The following is an 18,409-nucleotide window of genomic DNA, read 5'->3' as shown; positions in this document are numbered from 1 at the left end:
AGTTAAGAGCACACAGGTTGAAAATAATTATCTGGGTTTCTAAATGGCTATAAAAAATTAAATAGAAAAATGATGCTAAAAGAAGCATTTTAGGTGACTGGAAAATAATTACTAAGTAGGTAATTTTGGTGACTAATGTTGCAAAAGGGCAAATGGCTTTTACACCCATCTAAAAAGTGGAGGAAGATGTACACTTGGGGTTTGTCTTTGCAGTGGGTTTGAAATCACTGAGGCCAAGGCCTCATGGCACCTGAAAAACAGGATGTTTAGAAGGAACATGTTTGGTTCTAAGAGTGTAATAGAAACCAGGGAGTTTGGGAGAAATGTTTTCCTTTCCTTTCTTTTCCTTTCCTACCTCCTTTTCTTCCTTTCCTTCCTTTGTTCCTCCCTTCCGTCCTTCCTTCTATTTGCATTTTGTACACAAATCCAGCCAAAGCTTTGCTTACCTTTATGTAGTTTAGATATTTTCTCACTCTGCTTCTTTTAAGTTCTGGCAGACTGCCAGAGTCAGAATAGATTGCAAGCAGTTTCCTGGTAAAAACCCCAGAGACATAAGGCAGAGCAGAGGGGAAGAGTGAGGTGGAGAAGGAGATGGCAATGAGAGAGCTGTTAAGACAGCTCCTGCATTTCCCAGGGGACACTCGTTAATGACAAGGACCCCATAACCCCTGGGGCCTCCGTGTTTATCAGACCTGGGTTTGTATCATATTGTGTTCATTACATGGATCCTTGAATATCATGCTAAGCAGTTTTCCCCACACTCTTTCATAGCCCCAAATGCTGCAAAGGCTGCTAAATGTTGATGAAATTCTTCTGAGAGAAGAGTTTTACTGTGCTTCTCTTCCTAGTTCTCATGGGAAGTCAAGGCTCTCCTCACACTGGATTGCTAGTTATTTTACCCAGGTAAAGGCAGATATCTAGGTTCAACACAAACCCTGCAGGAATGAGCTTTTGCCAGTTCTATCAGGCATACTTTTGGCTGCAAGTTGCATTGACCAACAACGGATTAAGCAAATAGGAGCTTATGTTTTTCATATGACAGGAGTGTCGAGTCAGGCAGTTGCCTACATGTTCAATAGCTCAGTGATGTTAAGGCTCTATGTTGATATCACTGTGATTCCCTTGGCTCTTTCCTCGTGATTGCAGAAAGACTGCCACAGCTCCTGACGTCACATTCTTGTTCAAGGCAGGAGGAAGCAAAAGAGAAGTGAGAGCTCTCCCAGATCCCTTAGCACTTTCAGATGAGTCTCTTTGGCTGGAGAGACATGGCCACCCAAATGAAGGTGGAAAGTAGCAGAGAAAGCATATTGGAATCAGCTGGTTGGCAATGTCTAGAAAGTCACCTGTAATTCAAATTTAGCAAAGTTAAAACTATCTTGAGGAATGTGAACTCCTTGAAGGGGCCAAGGCTGTCTCATGCTTTGCTGTTGTGTGGCATACAATAAGTGTTCAATGAATATATGTTGAATTCAAGACCAGGACTAGGGTGAGGCAAGGCAGATGCCTAGGGCAAAATATTTAAGGGGATGCTCACTTTCAGGCTTGGGCAACTTCAGAGTTGACATGTGCCAAGTCCTGAGATTTGAGGACCTCCTTAGACCTAGATGTATACTTTACCCAGTCCTGGTCTCAGCCCTGGCTCAATGACTATAAAATGAAATTTAAAGACGATGTGTGTTGGAGTTCCCGTCTTGGTGCAGCGGAAACAAATACAACTAGGAACCATGAGGTTGCAGGTTTGATCCCTGGCCTCACTCGGTGGGTTAAGGATCTGGTGCTGCCGTGAGCTGTGGTATAGGTTGCAGACGCGACTCAGATCTGGCGTTGCTCGGATCTGACATTGCTGCGGCTCTGGTGTATGCTGGCAGCGACAGCTCTGATTAGACCCCTAGCCTGGGAATCTCCATATGCCGAAGGTAGGCCCTAAAAAGACAAAAGACCAAAAAAACAAAACAAAACAAAACAAAACAAAACCCCAAACCCGGAAGATGTGTGAAGTAAACACTATACACAAAAAGTTATGAAACACTGTTCTTAAATTGTGCCATACCATAAACATTAAAATAAAGAATTCACATTCCAAAGATCGGCAGAAAGAATAAAAGACTATGATTTAGCAGAGACAGGCTCTAGGGAAACCTGCATATTGACAACAGCCAAACATGAATTTTGAACACCTTGAGAAACTCTATTTCTGTGCAGAGAAAATTTGGTAGGATGCCAGACTTCAATTACATCTTATTTCCACAGTATACTTATGTTATTAAAGGGAGAGATTAAATACCGTCATACTTTAAATCTTATGTGGAGGTTGGCAATCCAAACAAAACCCAGATGTTTCATATATTCCCACATTCAAGAAATAATTGAAAAAATAATTTGTTGGAAAAAAAGGGGGGAGTTCCTGTCGTGGCTCAGTGGAAACGAACCGGACTAGTATCCATGAGGATGCGGGTTCAATCCCTCGCCTCGCTCAGTGGGTTAAGGATCTGGCATTGCTGTGGCTGTGGTGTAAGCCAGCAGTTGCAGCTCTGATTCATACCCTGTCCTGGAACCTCCATATGTTGCAGGTGCGGCCCTAAAAAATTCAATAAATAAAAAAATAATAATTTGTTGAGGGGAAAAAAAAACCACCTTGCATATCACTTTATTAGAACAAACTAACAAAGCAAACAAGCAAACAAACACTACGACTCCAAAAGGAAGGGATTAAGTGAAATTGTTCATCTCAACCAGAAGGAGTTCACACTGAGTCTTAAAGTATTGAAAACCCGAGCAAGGACCCCGAGGTGAGAGAGAGTATGAGAGAATATGTAGGAGCCAAGAGTGTCTTGCTTTGCTCTGCAATGCTGTCACATGCCCTCCTCTGTGGGAAATCCTCCCAGCACCCCAGGGAATATTTTCCTTGAAGCCCTGCCTTTCCTTCTCATTTCATGGGCCGACTCTGATCTCCCACAGCGATTTATCAGCACCTTGTGCAGCTGGTGAACATGGTGGCTTTGGCAGAAGTGGAGGTCAGCCTTGACTCTGCCACTGCCTTGTGGCACATTCTCAGGCAAGGGTTCTGGGTTTTCTGGGTCTCTGCTGACTTCTGTCTCCTAGGACCTTCCACCAGGTGAGGTGACTGGCTGATGTGTGCAGAGCATGGAGCAAGGGCTTGGTCCTGGCCTGGTTCTAATGGTCATTAGCTATCCTCTCTGCTTGCCTGCATCTCACCCTGAGTTAGTTGTAACCTTCCCTCTAGCCTTTCCCACAAGGTCTTCCTCCTGTCAGTCCAAGGTGACTTGATCTCTCTTACACCTGAGATTCTCAGTCTTACTTGTGCATTAAAACCATCTGGAAACGTGATAAGGCAGATGCCCAGCACTCACAGCTAATTTGCTGTGTCTGGGGTGGAGGGTGGGCATCTTTATTGCTTACTGGTGTCTCAGCTCCCCTGTGGGTCCCAGATCTTTCTCTACAACAGGGCTTCTCCACCTGGGCGTGACCAATATTTCGAACTGGAGAGTTCTCTGTTGTCAAGGGCTCTCTGCTCCCATGCTTAGCAGCATCTCTGGCCTCTACTGTCTAGATGCCAGGAGCATACCTCACCCCTGTTGTGACAACCAAAAATGCCTCCAAACATCGTCAAAGTTCCCCTTGGGGGCAAGATCATACCTATTTGGAATCGCAGCTCTGCAATATCACCTGAAGAATCAGCACAGTCCCTCACATAGCCAGAGGTGCTCAAGGTCTGTTTAGTCGAAGGAAGCTCAGATGGTTTGATGAAAGAACTCTTATGACATCAACCACACAGACACACACCTGTCATTATGCCTTTTCTGGGCTTTCCCTGTCTCTCTGGCAGAGACCACAACTGTCTCTAATCTGTCTACATTTTGCATTTCAGTCTCAGACCGAAGACAGCCTAGCCATCGGATAGGCTACTCTAAGCATTGGGATCTAGTATTTATTCTGGAAAGGCACTTTCTCAGGGGAAACTTCCTGAGGAACCACGGGGTATTTGCCATCTACCACGTTATAAAAACTAGTTTTTTGAATGGTTTGGAGCCCATAGATGTGGTATAATTTTCCCCAATCATTGCCTTCAAACGCAGTCCATTGTACTGAAGATCCACCTCTGTTTTGCCAATTGCTGGCTTTAGATGCAATCCAGCATTGAAGAGAAAAATGAAAGGAGGTAATTCAGCCTGTTGTCACTAGGTGGCAGCAAAGACAACTCAATAAAGTGCCGCCTAGGGCTTGAGAGTTTCCTTCTTTGCTAAAGGTTCAGCTTAAAGTTTTCACTGAACTTAGCAAGAGACTCCCACGAACTCCACTGAGAATCATGAAGAGACAGACTTCAATGCATTTTCAGCTTTCCAACCCGTCCTACAGTGACTGCTGAAATATAGGCAGCTTTGGCAGTGGCAGGCAGCTGTGCTCCTGGACAGTGGGATGAGGAAGCCTTAACTGGATCCAGCTCCATGAGACCTGGTGACCATTGCTGCAAGTCTCCTTTGGCTTTGCTGGTGGGGGCTCTGTTCAGCCTGTGTCCCAAATCTCCAGGCCTTTGCCATGTGAATGTCCAGTCCTTGGTGGTGAGGGTGGGGAGCAGCAAGAGCTATGTGTGGAGTTGGTACCCCTCCCCTCAATTGCCCTGTGGTTACTGTCCATCTTGGATCTTTTAATCTTCTGTCTACCCCCCAATACCTCCTTCCAAAATCTATCACCTGGCTGTCATCAGCATGGCCTCATCTCCTACTGGTCAGCCTGTCCCACTCTTCTATCCCCTTTCCACACTTGATCCAGTGGGGTCTTTTTGTGTGTGTTTGTTTGAAGTATAATTGATTTTCAGTGTTGTGTCAATTTCTGCTGTAGAGCAGAGAGATCCAGTCAGACACAAACATAGATCCTTTTTCTCATAGAGGGGTCTTTGACAGTCCAAGCCGCTGCTACCTCACTTGAAACCCTTTGTGGTTTCCTGTTGCTCTCAGTATGGAATCCAAACTCGCTACTGCGGTGTCTCAGGCTCTTGGGAATCTGATGTCTGCTTACCTGCCCAGTTTCATCTTTCTCCACATTTCCACTTTTCAAATTCCCTCTCACTATCCACAGATCTGTCTCAACCCCTAAAAATACCCCTATTCTTCAATCCTACTGAAATATTTGCATTTCTCTAGTTACACTCTTTTCTCTCTCACTTTGGCCTTAGCACTTGGAAAACAGACACTTCTCTCTTCCCCACGACTCTTGTCTGGTGAACTGCCACCCCTTTTAGGATTAAAGCTTAGACATCACCTCTTCCTCTGACAAGTCTTGAGGAAGCGCCACTTCAAGGCTGTTTAGCTGCCTCTTCCTGAGTTGCCCGCAGCTCAGCTGTGGGGTAGCTGTGAGCTCTGTCTTGGTCCCTCTTTCCCCCACTCCTAGCGCAGTGCCCATGCTTACTAGACGTTTCCTGCAGGAACGACCCAACAGGCTCCTGACCCCCAGACATACACTGAAGCGGAGCCAACACGAGGTGGCGCTGTGGCCACGCGCATGGGGCAGCGGCTGGGGGGAGGCGGGGCGGGGGGCAGCCTCTTCCCTACCCTGCAGAGTAGGGGCTAGATGGGCTTTTGTCCCAAGCTCTGCACAGTGATCTGAGAGGGTCTTCTGGAGTCAGGGACACTTGTTCAGTGCTGCGATGTCGGTGACAGATGTTTGGGAACAGATTGTGCCCCCGGTGCCTTCATGCAAACTTCAGAGGCTCGGAGTGTCGCTTTTCTTCACCAAAATTCTACCCCACCCTGCTTTCTTCCAAAGCCCCAGTTCTTAGCAGTTACCTTTCCTGCCCTGCTTAACTAGGGGGCTTCAGTACTCAGATGTAAGATTGTGAGCTGTTCATTCCAGGGCTTGTTTCTTGGCGTAATCCTGCACTGGCGCCCTGAAAATAGCACACAATAAATATTAGCTATTTGAATGAACTGGGTCATTCAATACTTAGACAGTGTAGTGAACATGGGCATTTGAAGTACCACGGTAGGCTGGGCGGCAGGAGAAAAGTTTTTTTTTTTTCTGGATATTTCAGATTAGACTAAAGAGGTAAATGCTTGCATGGCTCCAGGGTAGGGTGGGGTGCCCAGGTGCAGTGGGTGGGGTGCTTTCCTCGGTTCCACCCTACTCTCCTGTGAATGGGGGCCATCAAATTGTGCTTTGAAATGCTTTTGTGGTATTTCACAAAGGTGGATGGAGGGATACAAAGAACCCTGCTTGGTCAGAAGCCAGGAGCTTTGATGTTGGTGAGGCTTTGAGGTTGCTTGACCAACACAAACCCTAGTTTGCAGAGAGGGGTGGCCTGGGATCAACTTTCAGGGTCCCACAGTCCCAATGGTGTGTGAATTGCTATGAGTCACACTGACTATGGGACCAGGGCAAGTCACCCAATTTTTGTGCTCCCCAATTCTTCATCTAGAAATATGAATCACAGGAGTAATTAGCTCATAGGTTTTTAAAAAATTGAGATGAAATTCCCATATGGTAAAATTGGCCATTTAAAATATATAGTTCAAATACCTTATTACACAACCACCACCTACATCAAGTTCTAAAGACTGTCATCACTCCAAAAGGAAACCTGTATGTACCCGTTAAACAGTTACCCCCCCATGCCCCTCCTCCCGGCCTTGGCAACAACCCACCTGTGCTCTGTCTCTGAATTTGCCTTTTCTGAGCATTTCATGTAAATGGAATCATACAAGATGTGACATTTTATGTCTGGCTTCTCTCACTGAGCACCATGTTTTTGAGGTTCATCTACATCTTAGCCACTATTAGTACTTCCTTCCTTTTCATCGCTGAATAATACTCCATTGTGGGGACAGATCGAATTCTGTTCATCCTTTTGTCCACAGAGGGACATTTGGGTTTTTTCTGCCCATTGGCTCTTGTGAACAGTGCTGCTGTGAACATGGGTGTAGGGAATTATTATAGTCCCTGTTTTCAGTTCAATGAGAGGGTTGTTGTGAGGGCTGGATGCATGCTTACTGCATAGTGGGAGCAGGAAAACAGTCGTGATTAAAGCTGTTACTTTTAAATGCTTAAGGCATGCAAAGAGGGCCCCTTAGGGGTTCTTTCTCTGGCCACAGCTCGGCTCTCAGATTCCTGAGCCAGACCTGGCTTTTTCCAGGCCTCCCCACCGCTGCTTGGCTGGTGTGGAACGTCAGGACGGGGAGCGGAGGGTGGGAAAGGCAGCGGAAAATCGGGGAACTGAGGGCGGGGGAGCGGCTGAGGCAACCCCAGTAGCGCTGGGGGCGGGGCAGGGGAGACCAGGGCTGGGGTGGGTGTAGAGCAGGCAGGGCACGTGAGGGCTGCCAGTCCCTAAGTCCTGCTCACGCGCGGGAGGGCCGGGCTGGTGCCACTAGCAGCAGATGGTCAGGGGCAGGCAGGGCCCACGAGGGAGGGAACGGAGATGGCTGGACGGCGAACTGGCGGCCTTGCCGTTGAATCCCTGAACACAGGATGGCGGGTGTGGCTGAGGCCAGGGCGGCACCTGGGGACCAGCTCTGGGAATTGTCACCTTGAGATCAGGGGACACAGTAGTCACAGGCAGATGCAGGTTTTCAGCGTTAATGCTGCCGGGAAGGCACCTGATCTGGGCCAGATGTCCTTGTTGGATGAGAGTGTGGAAGGCTCTCGGCACCGCCTGCCGGGAGGGTTCGCAGAGCGATAGCGGAGCAATTTCTTCCTAAAGTGCAGAAAGGCAGCTGCGACCTAGGCAGGGAAACGCCTCCTCTGCCTGGCGTGTGAGGGAACAGAGAACTGTCCCCCTTTGCATCCGCGTGAAGGGCAAGGAGGGACCGGCCAGGTGCTGTGGGAGGCGCTCTGGGAAGTCTGTCCTGGCCTGGGCTTTAGATCTGAGGTTCCCTCTCCCTGAAGTTAAATGAGGACTTTGTGGGGAGACCTTCTGGGTTGTTTTGGAGGGAGCAGCCTTGGAGGCACGAATCCGAGGTTTACCCTTGCTGAGGAAAAGAGAAGGTGCCAGCACTTGGGGGAGCCTTTGAGTCAAGGGCAGAAGCCTTCTCACAGCCTGTTTTCCTGCACCTTGAATGCTGTTTGTTTTGCACATCCATCAAGCTTTCTTAACTCCTTTCATTCACAACTCACCCTCAAAAGGAAATTTCTAGAATTCCTCCATTTACTGGGTAGGTGGGCTTATAGAAAGGTTACTTCCTTGGAGTAGAGATGGAATTTAAAGATCCTTTAATCCAGTCCTTTCATGTAACAGAGGAGAAGGAATCAGAGGCCCTGAGATTTGCTCAGACCTCACAGGAAATAGAACCCCTGTCTCCAGGCTCCCAGCAAAGTGGCTTTTCCACTATTGTGTGGGTTTCTCAAGCCCCAGCTGCAGAATTAGCACAGTTCCTTGCTCACGGACTCTCCGTGTGGTGTTCCCTCTCTCCTATTTCTGAATGTTTAAAACACATTCAGGAGAGAGAGAGAGTGAAAGAGAGAGAGAAAGAGAAAGAGAGAAGGAGGAAGAGAGAAAGAGAGGGAGGGAGAGAGAGGCTATTTACCTTTTTCTGTCCTGAGAACCTAGTTAGGTATTAGTGGACACTCACCCATTAATCCAGGAAAACATACTAGTTACTAGTTAGTAGGAATCATCAAGGCCTAAGTGTTGAGAATCTCAGTGAAGACAGAAGCAACAAAAATGTATGTTTAGACCAAAAAGAAGAATATTACATCTGGAGTCAAAGGGAATCTGGGGAATTCTAAATGAAAGAATAAAGCATGTATATAAGGATGGCTCAAATAGAGTTTAGAGAAATGGGACTTATTTTTTATGGCAGGAGGAGGGCTTCTGAAAGATGAAAGCGGCTGGGGGAATGGCTGGGTATTTAAAGCTATTGTCCAGGCTATAGCGGTCTGACCTTCCCAGGACTAAGTAAGTAAGTAATAAATATGCCAGCATGCACTTGATGTAGCGGAAAATGGGAAATTCTGGGAGGTTTGAGACTGTTCTCAGGAAAAGAGTGAGAGAGCGTGCTGTAAATGTCCTTCTCGGCGGGGTTGCAGTCCCCCTGCCCTGCCAGAGGCAGGTGGGTGGGGAGGCCTGAGCCTGTTGACACGCCATGGGTTCCCTCTCAGATGGCAGGGACGGCGCGCCACGACCGGGAGATGTCAATCCAGGCCAAAAGAAGCTCACCACAGCCACCGACCCCATCGAGAGACTCCGCCTGCAGTGCCTGGCCAGGGGCTCTGCGGGCATCAAAGGACTTGGCAGGTAGGACCCGGCCTGTGGGAGACAGAGGACAAAGGCAGGGCATGGCCAGGTGACCTGGAGCACGTCACTTCCTTCCAGGGGCTCAGCTCCTTGCTTGTACAATGCAGTTTGGAGGCATTGATCTCGAGGTCCTGTGTGATTTTTTTGTTGTTGTTGTTTTTTTGTTGTTGTTTTTTTAGGACTGCACCTGCAGCATGTGGAAGTTCCAAGGCTAGGGGTCAAATCAGAGCTGCAGATGCTGGCCATAGCCACAGCCACAGCAATGCAGGATCTGAGCCGTGTCTGCGACCTACACCACAGCTCATGGCCATGCTGGATCCTTAACCCACTGAGCGAGGTCAGGGATGGAACCCTCATCCTTATGGATACTAGTTGGGTTTGTTTCTGCCGAGCCACAAAGGGAACTCCTGGAATGTCACTTTCTATAGTCCCCCACATCTCAGACTAAGCCCAGCTCTACCAGGAGCCCAGGATATGGGCATATTCCTGGTGGCCAGGCTGTCACCGTCCAATCGGAGGACCAGCTTACTTCCCTTCCATACTGTACCACCTCATCTTCCATCTCTTTCATCCTGGGTCCACATCCTTGTCCTTGGTGCAAATGCTTCCTGAACACCACCCTCTTGTTGGCCCCCTAGCCCGTTCACTTGAATCTCTCCTGCCACCTACGCCTTCTCTACCCCCTACCCCTACCAGCCCTTCCGCTGTTAACCAGTCTATCATGAACAGACACGGCCCATCCTTGGTATTCTGCTTGAATGTGCCCTCTGCCTCCTCTCCTTTACCGATCTGTCTCTCCCCTAAATTTCTCCTCAATTCAAGTGTTGGCTTCCCTTTCCACCCCTTTCTATGATTATACTGGGGTTATGTTTCTTTGGGGACACTGAAGTAAAGTGTCATTTTCATCACATCAATCAAGGATGCACGCAAACTATCAACATGAATGATCGCCGTCCGTGTTGACCTTGATCACCTGGGTGAGATAGTCTGTCTAGCTTCTCTGATAGTTGCTCACTTCTCTGAGTTTTTATATTGGACTCTTTAAGGGAATTTCCTATGCAGAGCCCTACCTAGGGCATAGGGAGGATCCTTTCACCTTTTAGGACAGAGAATAAGCATCATTTCTTTGGAATTCTTCTGCAGAAGAAATTTGTCTCCTCTCCCACATTTAGCTATTTACTTAGTCATTTACTTATACCAATATTAACTCATGGATACTTATTTTATACTTTGGGTTATAACCCAGCGCTATTTTATTGCCCAAATTGTTCCTATTTTGGTCTTGGGAGCTCTTTTCAGTTGGACTTTTTGTCCCCTTGGATTATCTCCATCAATGTAGGGTTTCCCCCCCCTTACTTTCTGGTATAAGATACTCCCAGCTCATCTTATGTATTTCCTGCCCCAATTCTAGAATCAGCCATTTCTCCAAGAAGCTCAGCTCCTTTTTTTGGAGAAATGTGTTAGAAACCAAGATCTAGTCTCTAGATGTGCTGGTTCTTACTGGGGTGTTACTTCCAGGTCCTCTTAGCTGATAGAACAAGGAAATATATGTGTGTATGTTTATATATATGTGTGTGTGCATGTACACTTTATATGTATTCATCTATACTTGTGTTAAGATAAACATGAGTGTATACTGAAGTCGCCTACTCAAACCATTGCCCCTGCCACATGGATCAGATCATTTGGCTTATCTAGAAATCCCCATTCCTACAGTGGGAAGAAAGCCTGCCTCCCACCATCCACCATCGAGTCACTTAATTGTTCAGTTCCTGTATGCCAATATGGCAAATGAGAATTCTTAACTCACGTCTCCATGGGAACTATCTTTATTAGCTAGAGTGCAGTGCTTATGTGCAGTTCTTTTCCTCTTTACTCTTATAGACTCTACTCCTTTCCAGAGTTATGAAGTCAGCATCTTCACCCTCCCATCCCCCTTTAGGGAGAGTGTCAAACTTTCATAATACAGTTAGAGTCTCCTGTCATAGTCTGCAGGATCCTCTGACCCCCTAAATAAATTTTTCTTTAATGCGCACTCTATAAGGGTTACTCTTGGTCCTGGGAGGGTTTGTGGGCTTTAGCAAATCCCTACTGTCATGGATCCCCCACTATAGTAACAGAGAAAATAGTTTCACTGCCATTAAAAAATCCTCTGTGTTCACCTAGTCTCTCTCCCCTTTTTGTCATCTTTTAACCATCTTTTTGTTTTGTTTTGTTTTGTTTGTTTTGTTTTGTCTTTCTGCCTTTTCTAGGACCACTCCTGTGGCATATGGAGGTTCCCAGGCTAGGGGTCTAATCGGAGCTGTAGCCACCGGCCTACACCAGAGCCACAGCAAATCGGGATCCGAGCTGGTCTGCGACCTACACCACAGCTCACGGCAACGCCGGATCCTTAACCCACTGAGTGAGGCCAGGGGTCGAACCCACAACCTTATGGTTCCTAGTCAGATTTGTTAACCACTGAGCCACAATGGGAACTCCCATCTTTTAACCGTCTTTATAGCTTTGCCTTTTTCAATTTTTTTTTTTTTTTTGATTTTTAGGGCTGCCCTGCGGCATATGGAAGTTCTCAGGCTAAGAGTCAAATTAGGGCTGTAGCTGCTGGCCTATGCCACAGCCACACCAGATCCAAGCCAAGTCTGTGACCTACACCACAGCTCATGGCAACACCGGATCCTTAAACCACTGAATGAGGCCAGGGATCAAACCCACGTCCTCATGAATACTAGTCAGGTTTGTTACTGCTGGGAACAAACCAGGTTGGGAACTCCCTAGTTTTGCCTTTTTCAAAGTGTCATATAATTAGAATCACACAGTAAGTTTTCAGTGATTAAGTTTCTTTTCCAAGAAACTGGGAAGAGGCTCTTCAATCTGGGGGATAAGAATCTAAGACTTTTCTATTTTACTACAAAAAACCCTGGGAGTGGCCTGCGTTTTAAATCTTGATGTTTACATCTTGTTCTCTGTGTCCTTTTTATTCTATTTTTTTGTGTGTGCATTATCTTCAGAGTGTTTCGAATTATGGATGACAATAACAACCGAACCCTTGATTTCAAAGAATTTGTGAAAGGGTTAAATGATTATGCTGTGGTCATGGAAAAGGAAGAGGCAGAAGAGCTTTTCCGGAGGTTTGATAAAGATGGAAGTGGAACAATAGACTTCAACGAATTTCTTCTCACATTAAGAGTAAGTGGTCCATGAACCATTGTGTCTACTGAGCTTGGCTTTCACCAGGTTTAGGTTGGCTATGCTGAGGCTTTATTTCAGAAGCTGTGAGCACCCTGTGGAGGAGATGGGCAGGAGATTGAGGTGTAGGGATTTTTTGGAGCAGTCAGATCACACATCATTTAATGGCACTCAAACAACTGCACACCGTTGAGAGGAATAAGATATTTCATCATGGAAGACACAAGAAAAGCTCATCTGTGTGTGTGTCTGTGTTTTTTTCTATTTATCTAGCCTCCAATGTCCAGAGCCAGAAAAGAGGTAATTATGCAAGCATTTAGAAAGTTAGACAAGACTGGAGATGGTGTGATAACAATCGAAGACCTTCGTGAGGTGTACAATGCAAAACATCACCCAAAGTACCAAAATGGAGATTGGACAGAAGAGCAAGTATTCCGGAAATTTCTGGATAACTTTGACTCACCCTATGACAAAGATGGAGTGGTGAGTAAAAGAGCTTAATCTAAATGAAATTTCTTCTGTCCAATTTGTGATCATAAATGGGAAATAGGCTCTAAGCCCTAAAACATACCTCTACTGTATCTCATAAATAAAAGGAAAATGTTTCCTTGGTGACTATCTAGAAAGCTAAGAACAAAAGTAGTAAAATGGGTGTGTGTGTGTGTGTGTGTGTGTGTGTGTTTGTGCACATGTATAGGGAGGGGAGTCACAGACCACTAAATACCCGTCACCTGAAGACTGCCGTATTTTGATTAAACATGCTATTTCATGATCGCCATGTTTACCATACATGACTAGCCTAAGTCCAATGACCTCGATGATAATAACACATATTTAATTTCAAAATGAGACCATAGTGCAGTCTGGGGGTTCATGATCCACAAGCCATTTCAGGATGCTGATGTGCCTTTTTTACACGTCCTCAGGAGTATCATTGGTCATCACACTTTGCTATGTGGAAATGCCATTTCAGGGGAACATTCAGTGCAGGGAAGGCCAGGTTTACTTGGGTTTAATCTTTGGTGGGCTTTGAGATAAGCTTGCATCTCCAAAGGACCATGAACTTAAGAACAAAAACAACCACCTTCTCCATTTGTAACTTGTCTTCAAGTTACAAATGCATCACTTGGTAGAGTGGGGAACTGTATCCCCATACCTATATCTTGGCTGAGATGGAAATGTCATCTGCTTTTATCAACAGCCATATGTGGGATTTTTTAACCCAGGACCAGTTCTGCTCTGAGGTGTCCTGAAGGGTATGGTGATGGGGAAAGGAATTCCCTGCGTGGCTGATGCAGCAGCAACCTGGGGAGGGTTACCCCTGATGCCTTTGCCACACTGGAAGGATTCGTGGGACAGTGGGCGGGAAGAAGAGATGGTGGCGATAGGAAGAGGAAAGAAGATCTCCCATTCAGCAGGGAATTTCCCCCAATTTTTTTCTGTGAAACTTCATGGTGAATCTTATGAGTGTGGAGAGAAGGGGGTAGAAAGGAGATCTTTATGTCCTTTCTGCTGACGTTTTCCTGCCAGGGACAGAGAAATACCCTCCACTTTAGTCTGAAGTGATTGCAGAGATAGATAAAAAAGGAGCCCAGATTCTGTAGGGCTGCCAAATGTGAAGGGACAGAAACAACAGAACTGTAGGTTTTTCTTCCTATGTGGCTGGCCTTTGATGTCTGAGATGGCAGTGGAAAAATAGTCAACGGCCATTTCCCCAAATTAGCCCAGCTCATATGGGATCCCAGGGTGTACATACCTCCCTTCTGCAGGTGGTTCCTCCTCGTTGCCAGGGGAAACCTCAGCTGCCCTTTTCTCTAACCCAAGTCAAAGTAGCCAGTTGTTGTGATTCAGCTGATTTCAAGTTCCCACCCTGTCTCTTTTGACATTTATCTTAACATGCCACATTAAGTTCTCAAATACTCATAAAAGTGTTTTTTTTTTTTTCTTTTTAGCAGTTGCAGCATTTGATGTCACCTGACTTTCGTAGACCTTGTATAAGTCCCCAGCTCTGTGTGTGCTAATCGGCTGGGGAATGGAGTCATAAATGTAGGTTGTTGGCTCCGCTGAAGAAAGGCAGAATCAGACTTTTTTAGGGGGGAATGAAACCCAAAGATTTATAGTTTCAATAAATGTCCCAGATGACTCTTACATCTGTATGTGAGGTCCTTGCCTCTAAAAAGATGCAGAAGTACCTGATTTAATTGCTAAATACATTCTGCACATTTAGCATAATTATGGAGCCAAGTAATATTTAGTGAGCACTTACTATCTCCTGGACATGGTGCTAAGGGCTTTACAGGGATACTCCATATAAAAGGCATAATGAAAACATTACAGAAGAGTGACATGCAATTCAGACTTTTCCATGTTGATTTGTATATGCACAAGGAACTGTTGATATAAAGAACTCCAGACGGAGTTTAAGGCTGGATAACTGGGGAACGCAAAGGAGGGCAGAAATAAAGACATTCAAGAGAGGAAGACATTGAGGGTGTACTAATTTTAACAAAAGCTATGTGCATATATTATTTATTTATTTACTTCCAGACACTGATATGCACAGTTCAATTAGTAGCTCTGTCCATCCAGTGCCTTTCTTCCTACTGCTTTTTACTGTTTGTGGGGGTGGAGAAACAGGGGGAAGAGTTTGGTACACAGAAAGAACTATGACACCTGTGACTTTTTTCTCTGTTCCCTTGTCATTTCAGCACAAAGGGCAAGTGGGTCGACCAACAATTCTTGGAAGAGATGGCTATGTTTCCAAAGATTCGGTAGGGGAGGAGTTTGCCGTCGTGGACTAGAAAGGGATTTTGAATTATTTATGGACTTCACTTTTTATGCTGTTTTCAGTCAATTTGAGGGCTAACTGGAAACTCAGGAAGTTTCCAAAGCAGCCATCATTATGGTGTCTGCATCCTTCCATGTAAGCAGGTCTATACTTTGAGTTAAATTGACTCATCACAGAGATTAAACCAGAGGACAATTGTGTCCCTGAACCAACTAATGGTGTCAGCCAACGTGGTTGAATTAGCATCTACCTACCCCCTCCACCTATTAGAAAATAAATTGATAAATGTTTTTTTTCTTCTTTCTAAATGGAAAGGAAAATAAAATCCTAGTGTAGATGAACACATTAGTGGATGTTCCCAAAGAAGCAGACAGAGGAGGAGAGAGAAGCCAGATGGGGTTAGGGGGGCTTGGAGCAAGGGGTTATCTTTGTAACTCTCTGTGTGTGCCCAGAGTGAGTAATGTGTTTCTTTAAAAAAAGCATGAAGCCGGGGAGTGTTTAACAAGAAATCTATTTCCTGACCCTCAGGACTGAGCTCTGTCTTCTCAAAGGTGAAACATCTCTTGTCTTGACACAAGGACCTGAGGTGGTGTTGCTGATGTGTCCCCGAAAGACGGCATGAACTGCAGTTAAAGAACCCTCATTTCATCGTCTGAGTTTCAGGCTCCCTTACCTGAGCAGATGGGCTTCTGCTCGTAAAGGCAGACTCGGCCTACATCTCATTTTCTGTTTTAGGTTGGTTTGGAAAATTTCAGGACTTTCTTCCTCTCTTCCCTTTGGCGACGCTCAACCCCACTTTTTCTCTTGTTCTAGATCCGGTTCTCAGCAGTGTCACTCAAAAGCCTCCTTGACCGAAATTTCCCTTTTATAGGTCCTGGAGATGGGCCTCCATCTAAATGGCGAGAAGCAAAGTTTGGTTTTCTGTTTCTAACTGTTCCGCTGCAGGTGACCCCCGAGGAGTTTATGAACTACTATGCTGGGGTGAGCGCGTCCATCGACACCGATGTGTATTTCATCGTCATGATGAGAACCGCCTGGAAGCTCTAAATGTGTGGCTCGGGGATCAGGACCTTGAGTGCTGCCACGTGGCTCCAAATGATTAAACATCAGCTCAAACCCAGGATCTTACTTGAGTTCATGTTCATCCCAGTGTTTCTTCCATGTCCACACACACTGCATCTTCTCTGGCAGAAACAGAGGCATCAAGTATTTAACTGTGACTTCTCTGAGGCTTCTTCCTTAGCTCTAAAATGGGGGTTAATTAAAATAAGATCCAAAAATCTCCTAGTGCCAGGCTGGTGTGTTCAGGTGTCTAGTTAACATTAGATTTCTTCCTGGGCTATTGATAACATCTGAGTTTTATAATCCCACCCATGTCCCCAGCGTGTCTCTCCACCACCTATGAGATGGTCCATTTCTAGGTGGAAGACTTTATTTTTGTGACCAACTGTAAATCTTTCTGTGCCTCAGTCCTGATGTGGGGACCAGAAGGAGCCTCCACATTGGCTTCTATTTCTTTTTGTTTTAAGAGCCATGCGCATGGCACATGGAGGTTCCCAGGCTAGGGGCTGAATCAGAGCTACAGCTGCCAGCCTCTGCCACAGCCACAGCAACACCGGATCCGAGCTGCATCTTCAACCTACGCCACAGCTCACAGCAGGGCTGGGTCCTTCACCCACTGAACCAGGCCAGGGATCCTCATGGACATTATTGTCAGGTTCTTAACCCACCGAGCTACAGCAGGAACGCCTAGCCTCTATTTATATAACTGAATCTTGAGTTTCTCTGACTGTGGTTTTGGGAAGCCTCAATTTGGTGAATAGGTTTAAAATGACATATTTGGGTCATTTTAAAGGCTCGTGTGAGGCTGGAGACCATTTCCTTGAGCAGTAGAGCAAGAGTTCCTGTGGTTAAACTGAGGCTGGGCCGGGCTCTCAGAATCTATGTGGGACATGTCGCCTTGTGAGTGGGCAGATCGTATCAGTGGTCTGGGGAATGACCAGCTCTCCCCTCCTTGCCGTTGGCCCACCCTGCCGAGGTTCCCACCGGCGCAAGGTGGTGGCGTGTGACACCGACTAGGATCACAGGCACGCTCCGAAGCAGAGTTTCCATCTGGACACCTCATGGCTCAGAGGCTTCTCCTCCCAGGGCTAAGCTTTGGCTTCATATTGTCGATACGTGGGAATCTTCCAAGGAAAGACGTCTAAGCAAAGGCAGCTCCTGCAGCTGGAAAGTAGATATTGAAATGCCAGCTCTTCTGGGCCAGAGATAGAAACACGGTGACGGGCCCTCTGGCTGTGGGGCTGGAGGCAGGGACCTTGTTACTCAGGGGCAGTCCTACCTCTGGTCACTTCTGTCCCTGGCTGCACTCCTCCCCTGGTTTGGGGGACACAGGCGGGGGTAATGGTCCCCTTTAAGACCTTACGTATTAAAGTGGCTCTGGATTTAGGGTCAGAATCCACTTGCCATGTTTTGTGCCAATTCATTTGTTTACATTTTAAAATTTTTATTTTATTGATTTGTTTAGTAGAGTAGAATTGATTTACAATGTTGTGTCAATTTCTGTTGTCCAGTGTGGTGACCCAGTCATGCTGGATGCTGGGAAGGCCTGGGTCAGGAATGAAACTCCAGCTTTGGAGAGCCGACTCAAAGAGAGAGCCGGGGGTGGCTACTCAAGAACAAAACTGGCGTTGGCCGAGAGGAAACAGCCCGGAGGGACAAGTCTAAGGCCCTCATATTTGAGGGTGTAAGCTGAGGAAATCACTTGTTTCCTTTTTACTTCGCAGATTTGGAACTTGAGATCAGGACCTACATTGATTTAAACATTGTGGAAGTAAGAATTCCCATCGTGGCTCAGCGGTGAGCGAACCCGACTGGCATCCATGAGGCCTCTGGTTCGCTCCCTGGCCCTGCTCAGTAGGTTAAGGATCCGGTGTTATCGTGAGCTGTGGTGTAGGTTGCAGACGTGGCTCAGATCCTGCGTTGCTGTGGCTGTGGCGTAGGCTGGAGGCTAAAGCTCCGATTGGACCCCTAGCCTGGGAACCTCCATATGCCACAGGTGCGGCCCTAAAAAGACAAAAAGGCCAAAATAAATAAATAAATAAATAAATACTGGGGAAGTAGAGGCTTCCAGATGAGACTTATAGCAGTCACTAAAGAGGACACCTGCTTTGTTTCTTGTTGAGAAGATA

General features: G+C 46.3%; 2 protein-coding genes across 2 annotated transcripts in view; both read left to right on the top strand.

Moving 5' to 3' along the window:
* The window catches only part of UGT3A2 (UDP glycosyltransferase family 3 member A2), a 45,466-nt gene extending 36,241 nt beyond the window's left edge, over positions 1-9,225 (top strand). Inside the window, 1 exon segment of the mRNA XM_021077096.1 lies at positions 9,109-9,225. The gene's annotated coding sequence lies outside the window, so the exon portion shown is untranslated.
* CAPSL (calcyphosine like) lies at positions 9,109-16,500 on the top strand. The gene is given in 5 exon segments (XM_021076986.1): positions 9,109-9,151; positions 9,154-9,244; positions 12,253-12,430; positions 12,704-12,913; positions 16,164-16,500. Coding segments are annotated over 5 exon segments (624 nt in total). The 3' UTR covers positions 16,266-16,500.

The sequence above is a fragment of the Sus scrofa genome, chromosome 16, assembly GCF_000003025.6.
Source record: "Sus scrofa isolate TJ Tabasco breed Duroc chromosome 16, Sscrofa11.1, whole genome shotgun sequence".
Classification (NCBI taxonomy): Eukaryota; Metazoa; Chordata; class Mammalia; order Artiodactyla; family Suidae; genus Sus; species Sus scrofa.
The sequence above is the reverse complement of the archived record's forward strand: the minus strand, read 5'-3'. Positions and strand labels throughout refer to the sequence as shown.